Raw genomic sequence first — 22,440 nt, 5'->3', positions numbered from 1 at the left:
GCCGAAATTGCCATAGGCGCTAGCGCTGAAAGCCGCGATTCCGTGTGAAAAAGCGCCGAAAAGCACCAAAATTTTTTTTCGTAAGCCGAAAAAAAAAACATAACCTGAAACAGGTTTTTCTAATGAATTTTTTTCGTAACCCGGAAATTTCGTAAGGCGGTGATTTCGTATCCCGGGGTACCACTGTACACTATAACTATAAGCCCATTGGACATAATAAAGACTCAAATAAAGGACTGCAGAACCTCTAAACAATTCAGTTTGTGCATGTGTCACAGAAGAAGAGAGAACTGAAGTACTTGAATTCAAGTTTTTCTTTCTATGGGTGCATCTACACTGCAGAAATAATGCTGTTTGACTAAGCACTGTAGCTCCATCTTATGGAATCCTGGGGTTTGTCATTTTACAAGATCTTCAGCCTTCTCTATTAAAGAGTGCTGGTGGTGCTTCACAAAACTACAAATTCCAGGATTCTGTAGGATAGAGCCATAGCAGTCAGTGTGGTGCCAAACTGCATTATTTCTACAATATAGATGCACCCTATGTTGCAATCTTCGTGAAACTCATAAACCTTCCAAAAGCGAGGAAAAAAGTTTCCATTGGGGTGACATGTAGATAAAAACCAGATATATGAAATGCATGACCCTTTTTTCCCCCCAGTGATGCAGGGAGAAGGAATCTACATTAAATAGTTCAGGCATGCTGGCAAATTGCAAGCAAATGTGGAGCATAAGTCAAGCAACAAGATTGAATGTTGGTTGTAAATTGTAGAGGGATTATTCAGATCTACAGGGCAGCCATTTCTGGTTGGCAGAAAAGAATAATGCTTAAACGTTAGTTCTCTTGGCAACTTATCAATGGCATCTCAAATAACTAATGGTAAGAAGAGAAACTAGTGCCAAGTGGCCCCTTTTCAGAACATATTATCTGGCTTCATACCCCATACTCCTGCCAGTCTCTCTAACTTACATGACATATCCCATTCCAAGGCTATTTTCTGCTACAGTGTTAGACTTACATGTCTGTTGAGTGGTACTTACTTTGGGCAGCTCAATATCTTTTGGACAAGTGGCTTTCACTGGCACTTCACTGACTTTCCCACAGCACTGAAGCTGCAAAGACAGAAAAAAAATGTTGTTAAAATCCCCTAAAAGTTACTACTTTTAAATCCATGTTAAAATATTGCCCAGGAAAATAATACCCACCTTCACAAGATTACAAAATATAAATGTAAAAGCTAAAGGCACCTGTCTGCAATCAAAGATCAGAGGTGCTAGACTCCAGATCTGCTTGAACTCACCACAGGCAAGTTTCAGGAAACAGAAGATAAGAGACTGTGTGGTTGTAAAAGCCAACTAGATTGCTGTCTGGAGCCAGGATGATTACATTTGGGAAGTTATGCACCTGAGGAAGACCCTGAATGAAATGTGCTATTACCCTCGAGTGTGGTGCATTCCTCTCACTGATAGCAATGCTATAATTCACATACCTTGTATGTTTTTAAGCTTTGTGTTTTTAGACATATTGGTCAATTTATCTTGCTATAAAGCACAAGCTGGACACAGTGTTAAAGAGGGTGCGGTGCAGTGGTCAGAGTGTGGGACAAGGACCCCAAAAGACGAGGGTTCAAACACCCACTCAGCCATGGAAACCCACTTGGTAACCTTAGGCAAGCCAATTCTTTCAGTCTGACAGGAAGGGAACAGCAACCCTGCATTTCATTTTAAAAAACTTGCCAAGAAAACCTTGGCAGGAGCACTACAAACACAAATGCAGGAACTGGCAAAATCACCTCTGGGTATTCCTTGTCTAAAAAAACCCTTTTGAATTTCATGGGGTCACCAAAAGTCAACAAGTGACTTGAAGACATGTACACACACACACACACACACAGAGATAATTTTCTTTCCTCCCATAACTTTTAGTTGCCATTAACAGAGAGATTATACTGAAAGGCAGTAATCCTGGTTTCTTAACCTGGAATCTAATTCCACTGAAATAAATGGGATTTAGGGAGCCTGATTACATATCAATTGGAAGTGGTAACTTGAAGTGGTTGTCAAGATTTATAAATAAAACTGAGCTGGATGCATGTGTGGCACCATTTTTTCCTTTTACTATTTGCCACACTAGGGTTTCTTTTCAGATTTGGGGGGAGGGAGAGAAGAAGGGATTAACCTTCCTTCTCCCACGCTGTGGCCCCCAAACTGGATGGGAAGGGGCATGGTGGGGTTTTTAAACACACACACACACATGCACCAAGTTGTTTCAGTTGATGCATTTAAGACAATGTACAGTTAAACCCCTTACTTCTAAGCAAATGTGTTGAGGATTAGGATGTTAAGTGTAATTCAAATCTGGAAACACTTTTTAAAATTGTACAGTATCAAAAGAACAGTGGTTAGCTTTATGTCCAGCAAAAATCCTAAATCTGGCAGTCTAATGATACTGGGTAGCATTTCATTAAGTTCACTTTCCAGCTAAGTCAGTTAAAGAAAATGAACTCCAACTCAACTGAGTGAACTAAAGGAATGGTCGAAGTAACAAATGCATGTGTTATTCTAGTCTGCCTGTAAACAGAACACCAGCTTTATGGAGTCTTTTTATTCAAATTTCACAATTTAAATATAGTAAATCCTTGCTTACCAATACAAACCTAAGAAGTGTGGATTAACTGGCACATGCATGGTGAGCATTTATTACAGGCTCAGCATCCCTCTGTTTAATAAGACTGATATGAGACTAAGGGCCTGATAGAGCAGTGAGATGATATCAACTTTGTGTATCTGGCCTCCTACTATAGTCCAATAGGCAAAGTGAATCAGATCTGGTACTATCACATCAAAGGAAACATGGCATGCCATATTTAAGATTTAATGCTCGTGGAAGTAGACTTCTATTCATGCCAGCCCTAGCATGGCTTAGAGCTGGGCTGAGCAACATGTGGTCCTACAAATGTTGTTGAAATGCAATTCTTATGATTCCTAGCTAGCATATACAGGCATGAGGAATCACAACAGCTGTAGTCCAGCAACATGTGAAAGACCATACATTCCCTATCCCTGGATACAGGTTAGATTGTTGGATCAAGTTTCAGATATTTTCTCACCTATGAAGATCACTTGGGCCAGTCCCATGATCTAACACAAAGTCTTGTAAAAATGAATTTAAAAGAAAAATAAGAGAGGAAAAGAATTCTCTGTGCTATTTTGAAATCCTTGGAAGACAGGGAATAACTAATGAAAAACAAACAAACAAATCAACAGATATGAATAGTTAAAAGTTTAAAGCAAATACTATATAGAATGTTGCTCACTTCTAGTGAACATCAAGTATTGTCAGACAAACTTTTCCAATCTGATTCCATCCAGGTGTATTGGACTTCAACTTCCTTCACTCTCAGCATGTCATTGAGAGTGATAGGAACTGTAGTCCTGCACAACTGGAGGGAACCAAGTTGGATTGGTCTAAGGAGTACCACCAGGCCAAAGCACTAACAAATATGAAGAATGCTTTAAACAACACCAAACTATAGCATTTGCTGTCTCTTCTAGATTATCTGCATTTAAATTTGAGTCATCGTGTTAGCTCAGAGATTATAGAGGTTTGAAACTTAAGGCTTCTAAGTAAAGAGTCTGCATTTGCAAAATGTTACTCACTGCTTCGTGGAACTGGATAAGTGTTTTGTTCTTCCCCGTATCACTGATATAGTCTTCATAAGCTTTCTCATAGATAGCCTGGACCTCTTCGATAGCCTTCAGGAAATAAAACAGACAAGCTTAATACAAGTAGGTCAGGGAATCAGTGGAGGTTCTGGAACAAACAGCTTTTTGGCTTTCAGTATACCAGTTTCTCTATCACAGGAGTGGGAATCACCTAGCTCCCCAGATGTTGTTGGATTGCAATTTGCTGTGGTGGCTTGGAACACTTGGACTTGTAGTCCAACAATATTGGAGGGGTATGCTCTACCACTTCAGAATACAGTGGGCTCACTGGGGTTTGGTTCCAGGATCCCCTGTTGATACCAAACATTGTGGTTGCTCAAGTCCCATTATATACAGTGACAAAGTGAAATTGTGTCCCTTATATAAAATGGGGAAAAACCCCAAGATTTGCTTGGGGAATTTATATTATTTTTGAATATTTCCAAGCCATGGTTGGTTTAACCTGTGGATAAAAATATCTGTGGATACAGAGGGCTGACTGTACATGGAATTCTAACAGAAAAGAGGCCAAACAAGCAGACGAGGCTGCAGTCCCAATACTGCAACTGTAGAACGATAGGTTTAAAAATTTGAAAGCCTAATAATACTTCATGGGCACAAGTGAGCAGAGCAGATACCAACTGCCTTGCCTGGCTTTTTGGGCCAAAAGGATTTTGAGACATGGTTTGAAACATTGTGCAGATGAAGGAAGAGTAGACAGGTTATTGCTCAAACATGGGAGTTGTCTCAATAGGCTAATACCAAGCTCACCATTAACCATGTGGAGCAGGCATGAGGACTTTCCATCTCATGACAGATTCTCATCCATCCCACAAACTTCTTCATCAAGCCCTGTCCCATCTCCCAGCAGGGAGAAGCTCTTATCTTCATCCAATAGATTTTGTAAGTGTCTTCCCTCATGGAATACTAAAAAAAGCTTAATTTGTCAGCAGTCCCCTTGAATAAACATGCAGAGCCTTGGTCTCTAGGATGTATTTGAAAATGGTGCTGAATGCTTCAGTCTTCTGAGCAGATATGAAGAAGCTTTCTCAACTAATTCTGAGCAAACTTAAAATCTGCAGGAACCACATTTTTGTCCCATCCACTCTTGTCTTTGACTCTGGAATGTTTCCCATGAGATCTTTGCCATCTTGAAATCCAGCCCTTGGGCTGAAGAAGGTTTCCTACCCCTGATGTAGAGGGATGTTAAATGGTGAAATGTAAGCACAATCTGGCAAACTGCTGCAATTTTAGACTTGGGAGAATGAGGTACTTAGTGCACTTTACTGGAAGGGCATCTATATAGAAAAAAAAAAAAAAACAGATCTCTTTCCACCTCTGCTAAATTTTTGCTACCAAACAGCAGAGATGGACAAAAATGGTTGAATTCACACTTTTAGCTAGAATCTTCCTGTGAAATGCACAATGCACAAACAGTTGCAATTTCTCAGAGATTGTGTACACTTCTTCATGCCTCTCATCACTTGGTTACTTGGTAAGCTGGGAGCTTTGTACATCGGATTACCTCAAGGCCTTAGTGCCCATTGAATAACTGTGTCAGTCAGAGTAATTATGTTGGCATCTATTTACTCTCTCTCTCTCTCTCTCTCTCAGTCTCAGGTATCACCTCTCAGACCACCAGGGTCCCCAAGGTGATGTAAAACAGATAAAACATTTTAAAAAAATTAATATGTACATAAAAACATTTGAAACAAGTAATTTAAAGCCACACAATTAAAACAGTCTGAGAAATTTCAAGCACCACTGGCCATGATGAGCAGCACTGGCTTAGCTGCCTGCCAGAAGAGATAGGGCCAGTCTAACTTCCTTTGCCAAGTTAGCTCCACAGTTCCACTGTGCTAAAAACATAATGATCTTGGATAACATTTTATCAGTAGACCTGATAGTACCCTGCTGTGAGTTTACTGAGAAAGGTAAATAAATATATATCTAAAGCATATTTGTTTGCATATTTAATACATGTATAAACCATCCTCCAGTGCAAGTCCAATAAACATTTCACTTACTGTTTTCTTGCCAAGAAAAGCGAAAACTCCTGCAGTGACTTCAGCAGCAAAAATCACCAGTAGACATGTGAAAAACTGTTTAAAAACAGTAAAAGGATGGAAAAAGGATTAAAGATTTAATTTGTCATGGGCACCTAATCTTCCCTCCTTAATAAAACTATATTAACGAGTTCAAAGGAAAGGAGGCAAAAGAAGGTTCTGACTTAAAGTTAAGGGCAATACAAAGACTACTGGAATCTAGGACAACCCTCTAGTCTGAGGCTTCACAGTTCCTAACAATCCTACAGGGACGTAGCCAAGGGGGGGGGGGGTTCTTGGGGTCTGGACCCCCCCTTCCATTAGGAAAATGAATGGTGTGTGCTGCTGCACCGCCGCGCCCAAGCCCCATTATAATGGCAGCACTTAGTCTGGACCCCCCCACCTTCCTAAAATCCTGGCTACGTCCCTGAATCCTATATATCCCAGGTGGGCAGTTTGTGGTCCTCTAGATGTTTTTGGGCTATAGATTGGAAAGAGAAACAAGAGAATTGGAATTCATCCATAAACTACAGTCCCTCAGCAATGGACTGAACAGGGATAATGGCTTCCTGGCTCACTACATATGTTTCTTTCCCTCTTGTTCAAAATGTAGACAGATTTGGATGCAGTATCATTTATTCAGCTTGGAGGTGAGCACCTGAGTGACATACCTCTCTCCCCTCGCCTCCCCTTGCTTGCTAGATTTAGTGCTTAATTTTTTATTTGGGATGTACAGAGCATTTTCGATATATTGAGATGTCTTGACTTGTTATGATGATTTTTGCTTTTTTGGTGCATTTTGGGCCTTCCTTCCAGTTTAATTTATTGTAAATCTTGCAAATATGTCATTGAATTAACATTGGTCAAATATTTTACAACCAGATAAGCTGGAAATGCAGAATCAATCAAAAGAAGCAGTAAAAGATGCTTTCTCTGTCTGTAATACTCAAGAGAAAAAGGATTTAGTCAGAAATATTATGCTTCCACAAACTGAGTCATACCCTGGGGGTATGCATAGAATCGATGTTGTGATTGGTGTAATCAATAAATGGGAACCAAACTTCATAAAAGTCTGAGTCTTTCTGAATATTGTTGTCCATTAATCTTGTAAAATAATTCTCTCAAGTCTGAAGATCGTTTTTGTTGTCATGTGCCTTCAAGTAAGGGCTGTTCGACAGTGGAACACACTCCCTCGGAGTGTAGTGGAGTCTCCTTCCTTGGAGGTCTTTAAGCAGAGGCTGGATGGTCATCTGTTGGGGATGCTTTGATTGAGAGTTCCTGCATGGCAGGGGGTTGGCCCTTGCAGTCTCTTCCAACTCCAAAAATCATTTCCGATTTACGGCAACCCTGCAGGGAATCTATCATGGGGTTTTCTTGACAAGTTTCTTCAGAGGGGGTTTGCCATTGCCATTCTCTGAGGCTCAGAGAGTGTGACTTGCCCAAGGTCACCCAGTGGGTTTACATGGCTGAGCCAGAATTCAAACTCTGGTCTTCAGAGTCATTGTCCAACACTCAAACCACTACACTATGCTGGCTCTAAATTTATTCCAATAAGCGTATTATTTCATTAGGCATATTCTTCCAGTTGCTTGCAATCTTGAGTCTAGTTGTTTTTTGTAAAAATTTTGTTTTTGCTATACGTTGTACAAAATAATTTGATTTTTGCAAACTACAGTGGGGGGAGGTTTGATACATAAATGTTGTATTTTGCTTTAGTGCAAACAAACAAGTCCAGAATGAAAAATAATCACCAAAAATTTGCAAAACCTCTCATAATCTTGCTCAACAGAGAGAAAACCTTTGAAATTTCTCCTCCTTATCAAAGAGAACAAAGTAAAGTTTTTCAACATTACTTTTGAACTATTTAAATTTGAATATTATATTATGTCCAAAATGGAGAACTCTCATTTCAAGTTGGTTGACTAACCAGGATATTAAATCATGGCTGGCAAGCCTGATCAGTAAAATGACTCTAAAAGAAAACTTCTTGGTTTGGAAATAAGTGCAGCTCTTTTAAAAAGACCAGAACTGAAGTGCCAAAATTCAAGTGTGAAGAGAGGAGGAAAGGGGAGATGTAAGCACCTAACACTCATTGGTGGCATTAGAAATTATGACTTATTAAACAGAAAACATTATATCTGAAAATAATTTATATCCCACTAGCTGTATGGAAGTCCACTACTCACAGCTCCTAGTAGACACTGAGATTCCCGTGCAGCTCCACAGCACCCAAAAAATCCCACTACCATCATCAGGGCACCGGCTCCCACCAGCACATAGAGTCCTACAGAAAAGTACCAGGTTATTAAGAGATAAAATGCAGTTCTTTTCCTATCTCTTTGGTAGGATAGTTCTCAGCTGCTTCCCACTGCTCAGACTAGTCCATATGGTTTTCTTTTGTCACTATTTAGACCAGAACTGAATTTCATTTGAAAGCCAAGTTCTTACAAGGGAACCTGTATCAGGAAAAGTTTGTTGTTAATTGCCTTTCAGTTAACACAGACCCATGGACACCGTAGTGAGGAGAGACCTCCAAGTCAATCTATCCTCAGCTGCTCTGCTCAACTCTTGCGGACTCATGGCCATTGCTTCTCTGATTGTGTCTACCCATCTGGAATGTGGTCTGCCTCTTTTCCTATTTCCCCCCACTTTACCAAGCACTATAGACTTTTCTAGTGAACCTTTTCTTCCCATGTTATGGCCAAAATACAACAACCTCAGTTCAGTCATCTTTGCTTCCAGGGGGAGTTTGGGCCTGGTCTGCTCTAGACCCATCCAATAATCTTGTTAGTGATCCATGGTATTCTCAGAACTCTTCTTCAGTACTGTACTCTTGTAAATATAATGTATTTTTGTAAATATAATACAGGCCTTTAAAAATATTCATAGGATTTATTTGCAGGCTTCCCAGCAGCTCAAGGGAGTTATCCATAAAACGAGCAGATAATATAGTATTGTTGTTAGCTTCTTGGTGTTACACTAGTTACTTGCGACAACTTTCCTCTTCTAAAATATCCAAAGAAAGGATAGGAGAGGATGTAGCAGTACTTCAAACACAGCAGCAATATTGGAGGAAGATCATCTTTTTAACAGATTCCTATTACAGTGATTAGAAATTTATGGAATTTAGAATAAAGGTTGATGGTGTGGATTGTTCCTAATTAGTGTTGCAGCAGTCTGCATATCTTTTGTCAGGCTACCCCATTCCATCCACACATCCTGGCACACTGTTCCTTGTGGATTTAGACAGACGATCTGTTTTAAGCAAATCTGGCTTTGCTAAGGCTTAAGGTATTAGTGAAGATACTCCATGTCATAACTGCACAGCAGGCAAAGCTCTGATATACTCTTTTACTTTTTTCTGGACTACAATTCCCAGAATCTCCCAATCATCATGGCCAGTGATCATACTGGCTTGGAAAATCTGGGTGTTGGAGCTCTTCCCAAAAGTAATATTTAGAATAACTAAGCCTAGAGCACTTGCTACGAATAATTTAGAAAAATTCCTGTATTGGAAATGTAATATCCAGACAGACTTTCAAAGAGAAAAGAAAAATCAGAGACAGTAAGCTCCATTATGCTGAGGTGTGCATCGCCTTGTTATTCTCCTTTTGCATCAAGTGCTGAATGACAGCAATGGGCAACTGTTGCAGAGCCCATCCTGTTCTCTCTATGGATTGCTCAGGGAGGGGTGCATTAAGTCAAGCCTTTTGAAAGTAGGCTGAGAACTTCATGTAATTCTGCGGCATCAGGCTACCACTGCCTCTTTACAGAGCTGACCTGAGGAGTGTGTCTGGATATGAAAAAATCTGGGCCACAGTGAGATTTCCTTTCATACCATGAACACTTGAAATATGCCGCTATTTGGAGGAGGACTGTGATACTATGGATTAAACAGCAAGGACGCTGCAGCTTCATGAGAGAGAAGCTTCAGCTCTAAATACCAAGAATGGGACAGGGAGAACCTTGGAAGAAGATCCTGTACCCTGTCATATACTACTATGGATCCAAATTAAGGTATTCTGAAAGCAGGCATTACCAGAATGTTGGCCCTAATCCCAGGAAATCACTATGAGAGAGGCAGGCAGTTCTGGAGTCTGGCTACTGTTCCTACTTGGCTCTAGCCCATCCAAAATATAGCTCCTAATCAGCTTATGGGTTGCATGTAGTCCACCATGGCCTCATTGTATCCCCGCCCCTGACATTCCTCACATTGAAAAAAAGTCAAAATATTCAGTAGTAGTAGTATTTGTTGTTGTTGTTGCAAAAACAAGCATACTTTCTGTGAGTATGATTGGCCATTAAAAGACTAGTTTCTTGTTGGACATTTTTAGGGTCCAAATAACCCTTTAAAAGTTTCATGTCCTGTAAAAATGGCCCTCAGTCCCTTCGAAGTTGCCACTCTGCTGTGCTGAATGAAGCCATAAAATGGATTGCTTTACATCAGACCAAACACAGGTTGTTAATTCCGCCCGAAAGTAGGGCTCAGGAGAGCAGAGCGTCCACACACTACCAAGCTTAACCATGCGCCATGGGTGCCACCTTGGCATGCCGCCATTTACATGGTGCGCACAACGATGATGTGGCTCATACGCTTTTGCAGCTCCTTTTTCCCAGTGCATCGTTGCTGCGCAGTTTGGTTGACGTGGCCATGATCCAGGGGAGAAAGGGGTGGCCTCTGTCCGCCCCTTTCTCTCAATCTGTATAAGCCCAATCTTTGCTATTCTTCTCCTAAGTATGGTAGTACACAGCTACTTATAACTTCTTCCTTGTTCAATAACAAAGATATGACATTACACAAATAACTTGACAAGGGATATTATCATACCTTTTGCTGTGCAACTAATTGTAAAGTTAGTTTAGAAGCAACGATGGCCATGCTGAATGGTGAAGGAGAAAACTCACATGTCTAAATGCTGGTCTGAGTTTCACCTTATGCACTACAGAATTTTAAAGTAGGACTTTATCACACCAGCCTGCTGCCTTGCACAACTGCACCAGTTTAAAAATGGAAGCATACCAGTTTGGCATAATTTCTTATTATATTTTCCCCCATGATAGAGTTTTGGCCATCCATGTTTGCATTATCTGTTTTCCAGACTGCCAAATGTTGCCTTCCAGGAGGAAGGATGGGAATGAACAATTGTAGCTGTCAGCCCCTCCCCCATTCATTTATTTGCATGAATGTACACACAGCAGCCAGGTTTGGGAGGCAGTTGGCAACTGCAACCACTTCCCTCCCCCACAGCAGTTCCATGCAAGTAGTCATGGCTTCCAACTGCCTCTCAAAGCTGTCTGAATATGCATAAAGCAGCTGGCTTTGAGAAGGTGTTGGCAGTCATGAGAGAAGGTGAGAGGAGGAGAGGAACAGCATGATACCCACTCAAACCACATGATCACCTGGGAAATGGAACTGCATTGGGAAGGACCTATCACACAAAGGCAGTAATGGAACAGCAGAGAGTTTGAGAGCCTATTGACAGGTTTTGCTTGTCAATGAAAAAGTGCACTGCAGTAATGACTAGAATGCAAGGCAGCAGGACAGACATGATGTCATGTGATATCTGCCAAAGACATTTTTATCTTCTTAAAAGTCCACTTTTTATCCTCATGTGATAAAATGCATAATGACAATGGCCCAGGAAATACAGTTTGCCCTTTCTTTATGCGGGGGATCCATTCCAGACTCCCCTGTGTAAAGCAAATACCGCCTATGCTTGAGCCCCCTTTAAATGGATGGGGCTCGTGCATGCGGCGGCACCCCATTCATCGCAATGGGATGCACTGCCCCTTTCCCCCCGTGCAGCTTTCAGCATATGCTGAAAGCCATGCAGAGCGCACTCACATATGACACAGGCACACTGTGTACTGGAATATTCTCATAAATATTGCGATGCACATTGGAAACAAAAATACATTAAATTTAGTAACGGTATAGCTACAAACAAAACAAAACTCACCAAAACTTTAGGTAGACAGACAGACAGATAGACAATATTTATTTATATACTGCCTTTCTCCCCAAATGCTGGAAGATATGTTGTCACACTTGCCAGAATGTATTCAAGGAAAACAGATAACTCCCCAAAAGAAGGCAAAAAACAAATAGCTCCAGGATCAATGAAATAAAAAAGATTAAAATATTTATTTTGGCAGAATCATAATGATTATTTCAAAAGCTGACATTCACACAAAGGTTCAAATTTGGAAGATGTACTGAAGTACAGAATTGAAAGAAAGCAACAGAGTCCAAAATTGTTCAGTAAGTGGCCTTTGAGAAATATAGTGGGCTAATAATCAGCTCATCTGAAAAGACTGTCATCATAAAAAACTTTAGCATCGACCTGATGACACTTCAGGTACTATTAAATGCTCTTCAGCAAGAACAATGCTTAGCCTGCTGCCTTCCAGAGTAACATAGCTGAGCCAAGGAATAAATAATGGACAGCTAAGTGGCAAATAATGTGTGCCTAAAAATCTTGTGAAGGGCTCAGTAACAGTAAACTTTGATACATGATTTGATCAAGAAGTTCCTATTACCTTGTTGTTAATCATGCGGGAAGAAAATATGAAAGCACATAGCAGCAAGGTGGAGCCAACTAGTGGGAAAGTTTACAGATGTCCGGACATGAACTTTGGAGTGCTGAGATGCAAAGCCAAAGTTGTTCCACAAGAGGGCAGAAGAAACCTATCAGACTCCACTGTGTGAAGGCTTCATGAAGAGGTTACTTTTAAGCATTTTTATATCTAACTGTTTTTCATTTCTGTGGTGTTGAAAACTAGAAAACGAAAGAAAGAAAGAAAGAAAGAAAGGAAAAAAGAATGGGGAAAAAAGGTATAAAGAGGCTGCCATAATTCATACAATTTTCTGCTCCTTCAAAATCTAGACAGGAAAGCCTTGGTAGAGATGTATCTGTCTGAACCAGAATGTGTTCCATTGATCCACATATTCTGATTGACAGCTGCTTTTTAAATTTTCAGGCAGCAGTAATATCTTTGCTAACCATATTCCACCTCCCTGCAGAGCTTTGGACTGAAGTTTCCAAAGCTTTGGCTTTTCTACTGAGCTAGAAACCTCTTAAAATACAAACTTTGTAGTTTCCAAACCTTTCCACTTTTATGTCACTGCCTTTACATATGTTTGTCTAGTAATTCATTCCCTTTCCCTAGCTATGAACATACTATGAAGAAGAAGAAGCGAGACCTTAGAGGCATATTTTTCTCCCAGTACCTAACTACCTTAAAGGCACTAGATCATGTCTGATCTCGGAAGCTAAGCAAAGTCAGTCCTGGTTAGTACTTGGCTGAAAAACCGTCAGTGAATACTAGGTGCTGTAGGCTCTATTTCAGAGGAGAGCACTGGCAAAACCACCTCTGAGTATACATTTCCTAACTATGAAATTCAAGTGGGTGCCACAAGTAGACACAAGACTTGAAGGTGCAAACACACAGTCTCTGTTAACAGTACAACCCTGTACATAATGGTATCCCCAAAATGCAAGATACATCTTATTTCAACAATTATTTTAAAAAAATAGTAATAAAAGATGTACATGTTCTCTCCCATCTTTCTGCAGACTATCTAAAAAGACGTGCCTGCATTCAGTGATTATGGCAGGGTACAGACCGCCGCTTTGCAGTGGTCTGCCGCCGCCGCCAGTAGGTCCACGGGGGAGCTGGAGCCTTCAGACGGCCCGACTCCCGCGCGGACCGAAAAAAGAAGCTCCAAAATGGAGCTTCTTTTACCGTTGCGTTTGCGACGTAGCGAGGCGCCAGGGGCGCGCTCGCTACGTCACAAGCGGCGCGACACGTCTGGACTCTGTGCGTCCAGTACGTAAAGATGGCGGCGCCCGTATGAACAGGCCGCCGCCATCTTGTACGTATTCAATACGTACTAGGGTTAGGGAGGTGCGGAAGCACCGCCCCTTCCTAACCCTAGTACGTATTGTATACGTACTATTTGGCGGTCTGTAAACCGCCTTTGAGAATGAACAGGCACAAACTTCACATGGGCCTTCCCCTTTCCTGCAACCGTTAATAACCCCTGACCTTGATTTATATAAAATCAAATGCACAGTTTTACATTTTGTCCAAATAGCCCAATTATGGTCTGTACTTGCCAGCAAACCAGGATTACAAATGAGGACCAATTCTTATTTTTGTGAGCATGATTTATCTGCAGAAATTTAAAAAAAAAATAGCAGAAAGCAGGCAACAAAACACAGTTTGCCTTTTTGGACAACATGGCAAAATATGGTTTGCTGCAAACAAAGATTGGAAGTTATTCAAGGACAAAATGGAGTGTGTGAAATTATTTGGGGTACAAAACATGTAGTCAGATTACTGTTTAGCTTCCCAGAAGGGTCTAAATCAGTGCTTCTTAAGGCATCTTAAGGTACAGCAATTTCCTCCTAATGTGCCAGAGTCCAGTACCATATTTGTGTCCAATGACTACAGTTTTTTCCCCATTTACTCTTCAAGAACAGGGAGCTTCAGTAACTGGGAGCCTTGTGGATCACTTCTTCATGGATCACCATTTGAACTCCACTGATCTAGGAAGCTTTGGGTCTTCTACTACTATTAATGCTGTAGCATTTCAGAAAGTAAGTACAGTTGGCCGTCCTTATCCACAGATTTTTTAATCCACGGATTCAAGCATCCACAGCTTGAAAATATTCAAAAAAAGTATACATTCCAAGTAGCAAACTTTGATTTTTTCATTTTATATAAGGGGCACCATTTTACTGTGCTATTGTATTTAATGGGACTTGAGCATCCACAGATTTTGTTATCCACGAGGGTTCCTGGAACCAAACCTCAGCAGATAACAAGGACCCACTGTAGTTGTAGATCTGATTAGTGTTGGAATGAGGCCCTTTGCAAGCCTCATATGACATGTTTTGAGATTTGTAAAAGAAGCAGAGGTTGAAAAAGGTAACTTGATGTATAGTCTCAGAACTTTTTTTCCTGGAATGGGAGGTCCTTAAAAGTCACTCACAAGAGCTACATTCTGTGTCCTCTCACCGAAAACCTGAGGATAAAAAGATTGGTAGAACATACTTTTTAAAAAAAAAAACCCAAGCCTTTTTTTATCTTTCAGTTGACTACTAAGCCATTAAGGCCACTTATTATATTTCTTAGCCCATCTGATATGCTATGTTGGAAGAAAGGCTCATTTTGTCTAGCTTTCCTCTCAGCTTGCTGTCTAAAGGATAACACAAGTCTCCAAGAATGGAGCATTTGGTCACCCCTGGTTTAAACAAACTAGAAGTTATAAAAACAGTTCTGAACCAAAATGACCTTATCTTGTTTAAGTAATATTGGGTGTATATGTGTGTGAATGAGTGCTTTTAAATCTCTCTCATTCATACTTTCCAGTTGAAGTCAGCACTAAGGGGAGGGGGAGAGGTTGTACCAGGCTCTGCTAGATCTTTGCAAGGCAGGGTAATGCTTTTTTAAAGAGGAATTTCACCCTCCACAGGGTACATAGCACTCACTCTTCCACAAGAGAATGTGTTCAGTGAGGAGCTGAGAGGAGCTTCCTCCTAGCATGCCTTAAAAGGGAGGCTTTGCTTAAAGATGACAGTTTAGCTAAGTAAATCATACAAGTTAAATGCTAAAAGCCAACTGCCTGGCAATTAGGGCCTCTTGGAGTGGCCAAAACCTGGCACCATGCCTCAAGACATCATGGCTTATTGAGATAAAGAAAGCAGATGGCAGTGTAAGGAAAATGAAGGCAGTGGCTCAACAGTGGTGAAGAAAGACAGAAGGGATACAGCTTTACGAGCCAAGCGATAGGCTCTGCGGCAAGCAACAATTCTGCATGCTAATCTCACAGTGCAGTTGTTCTTATTTTAGGGATAACTATTTCCAAGGAAGCTCCACCCTGGCTATGAATCAGATTCAGTCAAGGCATTGCCTCCTCCTCTCACCATTCTACCTCTACTGGTGTGTTGAGAGAAGTCATCCATGAATCACACCAGCACCAATGACAGCTAACTCTGTGTGGATGTTAGGAATGTCTCAGACGGTGCTCCTATCTCCCCTTCCTGGATCTGGAATGGCTGCAGGATCTGCCACTGTGGGAGCAGCATATCCAAACTGAACTAGAGCTCTATCAGTGCTGAACCTCTCAAGGGATATGGTCCAGCACTGGATGAGTTCCCACTTGATTTGGAGTAGTAGTAGGGGGAAACAGAGGTAAAACTAAGAGTGGATTTGCCATCCCTGCATTACAGAATGGGTGAAAGAGCCATAATTCACCCTAAATCGGATGCCACTAGTATTTTCTTCATCCACATTGCACCTGACTACTGGGCCAAAAGCTATCTATTTATAGATGCCATGTTTCTTGGCTGATCTGTACAAAATAGGTGAGATGGAGTGGAGGAGGATCCTGGCCCAAGGTTAGTGCAGGTTAGAAAGGCAAATTGTGCACTGTGCAAAGGGAGGCTGGGTAAATGCTCCTCTGCTTTCTAACTTACTGTTAGTCCATCTCTCATTAGAATGTTGCACCTGTGGCCAAGTGGCAGCTACTGGCCTTTGCTTCTTCTTCCCCAGCTTATCTCAGGATGTGCTCCCTGCATCCATCCACTACACAACACTTGGCCATAGGCAAGTCCTTGGAAGGAGTTCCAGTGTCTGTTAAAATTGTTTCAGGTCCACCAGTTCAGCATCCCTGGCCCAGTCTTGGAAAAGACATGTCTCCTTATTCTGAGGGGGTCACTCTTGTCTCCCTGTGTTGCTCTGAGCAATAAGAAAGTTCTGTTTGAGCTTGGTGGAGGTGGCAGCAACAGCCTCTCAAGATGGCTTAGCACCCGGTAACAAGAAAAAAGTAGTATTTTGTGCAATGGCCATGGATGAACAAGGTCTTTGTCTTGAGTGGTGAATGCTGGATTCCATCTCTGCTTATAGAATGGCAGGAGAGGCCTTTGCAGTTATAAAGCAGGCTGGGTGTATGTAGCTTGTTCTTGCCTGCTTCAGAGCCCCATTTCTAAGCTGATATGCAAACCTTAAGCTGGGATCCAGTTCATAATTAACCTCAAGGGAAGTTTACTTGTTTATGCAGCCAGTGTGTAACATGCTAGAAACCCCACAGCACCGATAGCACACTCGCTAATGATGTAACTCCTTTCAAGCACAACTGGTGACTGCTACTATTGTAAGAGAGCTCAAGTTGGGAAGAGACAACACTCTGCTACAGAGAGAGCTCATGGCCAGAGCCTGGCACATTCATTCCTCTTTCTCTCACATACATTCTTTTTCTCTGGCATACAGCATCATGTTTATACATACTTGGAGGGAAATACCCACAAAAACCTCTAATGGGCTTCTGAGGTTTATGTTTCCATTGACAGAAGAGAAAATGGAATATGGACCATGCCAGAAAGCATCTTTAACTTCAGTGTACTAGGCTTATTCATATACTGTTACTTTCATATGCCTCCATTTCCCCATTGAATTAAGAGACATTTTAGCTTCAGAAGTAGTCTGTGAGGAAAAGTGAACTGCCGTGCAGTGAAGGGATGACCAATGATAGCACCAATGATAACACAAAGATCTGAAAAACAATGATTAGAAAAGCATTAATTAAATAAGATTAGAAAAGAGTTTCCTCCTTGCATTATGAAGTGGGACCAAATCTCACAGAAGTGTGGGGCCTGATTCATAAAAGACATGCCCCAGCCCCAGATATGAGAAATGAAGTATCACTTATTAGCAGTAACTTATTTCCTGCAGTTCCTTCAATGAGGTCAAGGCAATATACATACATATTTTTTCTGCTCTCCATGTTATCCTCACATCAACCTCATGAAGTAGGTTACGTTGACAGCGAATGACTAGACTAAGGTCACTCAGTGAGTTTCATGACTTGAACTTGGACTTCCCAAGTCAGGATCCAACATTCTACCAACTTAGGACATTTTTTAAAACTAACAATAATAAAAAATATTATGGACAACTTTTATAAAGGCATATGGATATGCCAGTGGAGTGAACAGAGAAAGGGGTGGAAAAATAAATAAATAAGAGGGACATAATGTGATAGACCATTGCAAAATGGGACAACAAAAGAGGTAATTTGTTTAATTCAATAGGAGTAGGTTTAGTTAAAAAGCAAAGTGGTTTGGCTTCTGTTTAATGTTAGATTAGAGGAGGATTAATAATAAATAGTTGAACAGTATTACTGAAGCTAATTAGTAATCTTTAATGAATTTATAGAAATGATAGAGGGTCTTTCTGCAGGGAATACATATGTGGTTATATAAATTTGTAGTTTGTTTATTAATCATTATGTTTTAGAAAAAGGAGGTAGATAATTGATGGTATCTGAGAAGCACTGAAAGTTCCTTTTATTGATTGACATTGTAATGGTTGCTGTTGAGCAACTTGGAAGTCACTTTTACCTATCTCATCTTCGTTCCTTCTCTTCTTTTTTCTTTTTGTAGCCAATTTTTCTTTCTTCTTTCTTGTCTTTTTCTCTGTTTAGTTGTTAGCATTGTATTTTATATATTTAAAATTCAATAAAATATTTTTTTAAAAATACTAATTAATACAGCACACTGAGAATTAAAAACATAGCTCTTGTTTTATTAAAAAAAGCCAACAATGTAAAAAGGCATGGGACAATCAAGACAAACAGCACTAACAATTGAGCACAGCAGTCTTGATTGTTCAGTATCTGTTTTAATTGTCATTTTATATCTTCTGTTTTCTTATTGGCAGTGCTGTGATTTGCCCGGAGCTGGTTATGCGTGGTAAGAAGTATAATCAGTATCTAAAAAGCTGTAAAACAGCAATTTCTCCCTTCTCAGCAAATTCAAGTCTTGCAAATTGTAAGACTTAGCTGTCAAGAATACTGGACATGCTTTGAGGGGCATAAAGAGGCTCTCACTGAATGTTACATAGCCAGAAATTAAGGGAAATCAAGGTCCATCTACTTTGTGTAGCAATCCAGAGAGTAAATGACTCAAGATAATTAGAGAGACAATAATTAGACAATTTTCCTTCCTTCCTCTCTTCTCATAAAACTCTTTGGCAGTGAAACAGAATGTTTTCCACTCTCTCTCTTTTAAACTGCAAAAGCATATGAAAGCTTTAATGAGAACAGAACAAAATGGTAATACAATATTGTACACATATTCTACGGAACATGAGTACTTACTCCTTCCCTACTCCATATTTATCCTAACAAACTATTAAGGATTTAGGATGGAATGCCTCCAAAAACCAGTGCTGCAGTATTTGCAGTAGACACTATCCTTCATTATACATACTGGCAGAGGAACTCTAGAGACAATGGCAGTGGCGCCATAGCTAATGATTGCTAGTACTGCACAGAAGGAGGGACCACTTTTGAATTTTCTTTTACCATGAAAAATCTATAATGGGACAATCCAAAATGAAACAAGAGAGAGGAGCAGAAAATAATACTCCCAGATCAGAAGGTGCTCAACCAGGTACTGGGCAAGAATGGAAGACAAATTACAAGTGGTGTTGTGGCTAATGATGCAAAGAACATTCAGCTGTTAACATGCTCTTCTATTAGAAGAATAATAGACAGACTGATGAAAAGTGAATGAACATTCAGATAATAATAATATATAATAATAAATTTTTATTTATATACCGCCATGTGGCGACCAATCCGGGCGGTTTACAGCATTAAAATAACATACAGCATCAAAACAATATATTTCCCTCCCCCCTTAAAAAGTTATTAAACAACTTATCTAATTTAAAACCACAATAACTAGTTAAAATAACAGAATTTAAACAAAATAATACCAACCAATAAACCACTGCAACTTCAGTTCTAAGGAAAAAGGGGCTTTGGAGACATTACTGAGGAGGGGGAATTCCTGAGATCCTGAGGCCGGGATATTTCAGTCTGGGAAGGCCTGCCTGAAGAGATCCGTCTTGACAGCCTTTTTGAAGCTGTCCAAAGATGTTAACTGACGGATCTCATCCGGCAGGCCGTTCCAGAGCCTAGGGGCGACAACAGAGAAAGCCCTCTGGGAGGTCGCTGCAAGCCTCGATTTTTGAGGCTGCAACAAGTTCCTCCCAGAGGACCGGAGAGCGCGGGGAGGATTGTATGGGAAGAGGCGGTCTCTGAGATAGCTTGGACCCAAGCCATTTAGGGCTTTAAAGGTAATAACCAACACCTTGTACTGGGCCCGGAAACCAATAGGCAGCCAGTGGAGGGACCTCAAAACCGGAGTGATATGGTCCGAGAAACTCGGAAAGAAAAATTAATAAAAATAAAAATAAACAAACAACAAAGAAACAATAAAGGGGATTAGAACAAAGGGGAAAGTCATTTAACTAGAAAGAACAGCAAGGGAATGGGGGAAACGTTTGGAAGAACAAAATATTTCAGGGAAATACTGACAAGATTAGATTCGAACAACATTTGGAAGATGTAACATAGGGAAATGGAGGCAGGGGAGGACATATGAACCGTATTTATGGAGTTGGCTTTTTCACCCCACAATGGCACTTTGCAGTGAAGCCAAGACCTGTGGGATGGGTATGTAAGCACATAAGAGCACATAAACCCACCCACCTGAGTGCTCAGAATGGGATCGACATCACACTCGCATTTGCTGCTCCTTAAAAAAAAGGTTCTTTTAAAAAGATGAACTGGAACCCCCACGTCCAAAGGGACTGGTTTAAGTGAGCTTTGTGCCCCCCCCAAATTGCACTGGGTATAATTGGGATGAGTATGATGACCCCCTCTTTTAACCCAGTTCCACACCAGGTTAAACTGTAGTGTGAATGACCCCTTAGCAGTGTAATTGCACCAAGAACAGGTTGAATTACTGCTCAATGATCTGACTTTTGACTGGCCAGGAATGCCTGTCTCTTGTTAATTAATAGTTTGTTCACCCTCTTCCAGTTGGTCCATGCCATAAGACAAATTTAGAACTAACCAATTCCCTTAGATTTAGATGGAATGGAGAAAAAGAATTGGGTGCCATCTGCATCTTGGTCTCCCAATTGTTTCAAGCCAAAAGTAAATAGCAGAGTGAGGGTGGCAAAGATGAGGGATCCCAGAGGCCAGTCATCAGGGCTTTAAGAAGAATCCTCTGACAATCAGTCAACTAACTTATATCCCACCTTTTCCCCAAAAGTGGCAGACAAGGCAGTTTACAGAATAAAATGGGATACACATAATATATATATGTAAATCATTGTTTGAACCTAGTTTTTTGTGGATTTTTCGGGCTATGTGGCCATGTTCTACAAGAGTTTCTTTCTGATGTTTTGTCAGCATCTGTGGCTGGCATCTTCAGAGAATGCTTGCCTGGAAAAAGTGTGTGTGTGTGTGTTGCTTGGTCTACCAGTGTTTTGATTGTGCATCTTTTTTGTCCTGGGTGATGGTTGGAGTTCTTGTGCAGGTATCTGTCTGTATGTGTAGGTTTTCTGTATATTGTGTGACCCAAACTTTGGTTTGGTTTGCGGATGACAAGGACATCCAAAAATGGCAGTGTTCCTTCCTTTTCTTTTTCCATAGTGAATTGGATGTTGGGGTGGATGTTGTTCAGATGGTTCAGGAATACAGCCAGGTCTTCTTCTCCATGGCTCCAGATGGTGAAGGTGTCATCCACTTATCGGAACCAAGTAGTGGGCTTTTTCGGTGCTGTTTCCAGGGCTTGCTTTTCAAAGTGTTCCATGTAAAAGTTTGCTATCACCGGGCTTAGAGGGCTTCCCATTGCTACCCCATCTCTTAGTTCGTAGAATCCATTGTCCTGCTGGAAATAGCTTGTGGTGACGCAATGTTTGAATAGGGCTGTGATGTTTCCTCGAAAAACTTGTTGGATGAGTGTCATGGTGTCCATTATGGGGACTTTGGTGAACAGGGAGACCACATCAAAGCTGATTAAAATGTCTCCAGGCTTTAGTTCCGGGTTCTTGATTTTTCCTATGAAGTGAGCTGAGTCTTTGATGTAGTGGGGGGGGGGGGTCTGCCCTGTATGGGTTTGTAATTGTATGGCCAGAAACTTGGCCAAGTCATATGTGGGGGATCCAATGGCACTTACTATGGGTCGGAGTGGAATGGAATGCTTGTGGATCTTGTGAAGTCCATAGAGTCTTGGTGGGCGAGCCTCAGATTTGCACAAACTTTGTCTTGTGGTTGGCTGAATTGAGGAGGTTTGATCAGGATGCTGGTTTTTCTGGTGATTTTGCTGGTTGGGTCTTGTTTCAGCTTTTTGTATGTTGTAGGATCCAGGAGTTCCTTGATTTTTTATTTGTATTGTTCCATATTCATGATTACTGTGGCATTGCCTTTGTCCGCTGTCAGAATGATGATTTCTGGATCCGAATTGATGTCCTTGATGGCTTTCCTTTCCTTTTTGGTTATGTTGCTGGGAGGTGGTTTTGCCTTGCGCAGAATCCTTGCTGTTTCCCCTCTTATCTCTTCTGCTTCGTCCACTGGGAGATGGTGGAGAGCAGATTCCACCTGGGCAATGACGTCTTCAACAGGGATTCTGGTGGTGGTTACTGCAAAGTTGCCTCCTTTGGCCAGGATGGATGTTTCATCATTTGAGAGTTGCCACTGTGTAAGATTGATGATGGTCCATGATGTATCCAATGCGGGTTTCTGCTGTTTTTTATGGCATTTGTTGAATTTTTGTTTTTGTCTTTGAGTGTGATCTGCCATATCTTTTTCCATTTTCCTGTAGGTG

At 40.9% G+C, this 22,440-nt stretch overlaps 1 protein-coding gene across 1 annotated transcript in view; it reads right to left on the bottom strand.

Annotated features, from left to right (window-relative positions):
* Nucleotides 1-22,440, bottom strand: part of TSPAN2 (tetraspanin 2) — an 87,576-nt gene that overhangs the window by 8,544 nt on the left and 56,592 nt on the right. Inside the window, exons 3-6 of the mRNA XM_042463512.1 lie at nt 7,936-8,033; nt 5,732-5,806; nt 3,660-3,755; nt 1,041-1,112 (exon numbers count right to left, since the gene is read on the bottom strand). Coding sequence (XP_042319446.1) covers nt 1,041-1,112; nt 3,660-3,755; nt 5,732-5,806; nt 7,936-8,033 — 341 coding nt within the window. The remainder of the gene's footprint in view (nt 1-1,040; nt 1,113-3,659; nt 3,756-5,731; nt 5,807-7,935; nt 8,034-22,440) is intronic.

The sequence above is a fragment of the Sceloporus undulatus genome, chromosome 4 (genome assembly GCF_019175285.1).
Source record: "Sceloporus undulatus isolate JIND9_A2432 ecotype Alabama chromosome 4, SceUnd_v1.1, whole genome shotgun sequence".
Lineage (NCBI taxonomy): Eukaryota > Metazoa > Chordata > Lepidosauria > Squamata > Phrynosomatidae > Sceloporus > Sceloporus undulatus.
Note: the sequence above shows the minus strand (reverse complement) of the source record. Positions and strands in the feature narration are given on the sequence as shown.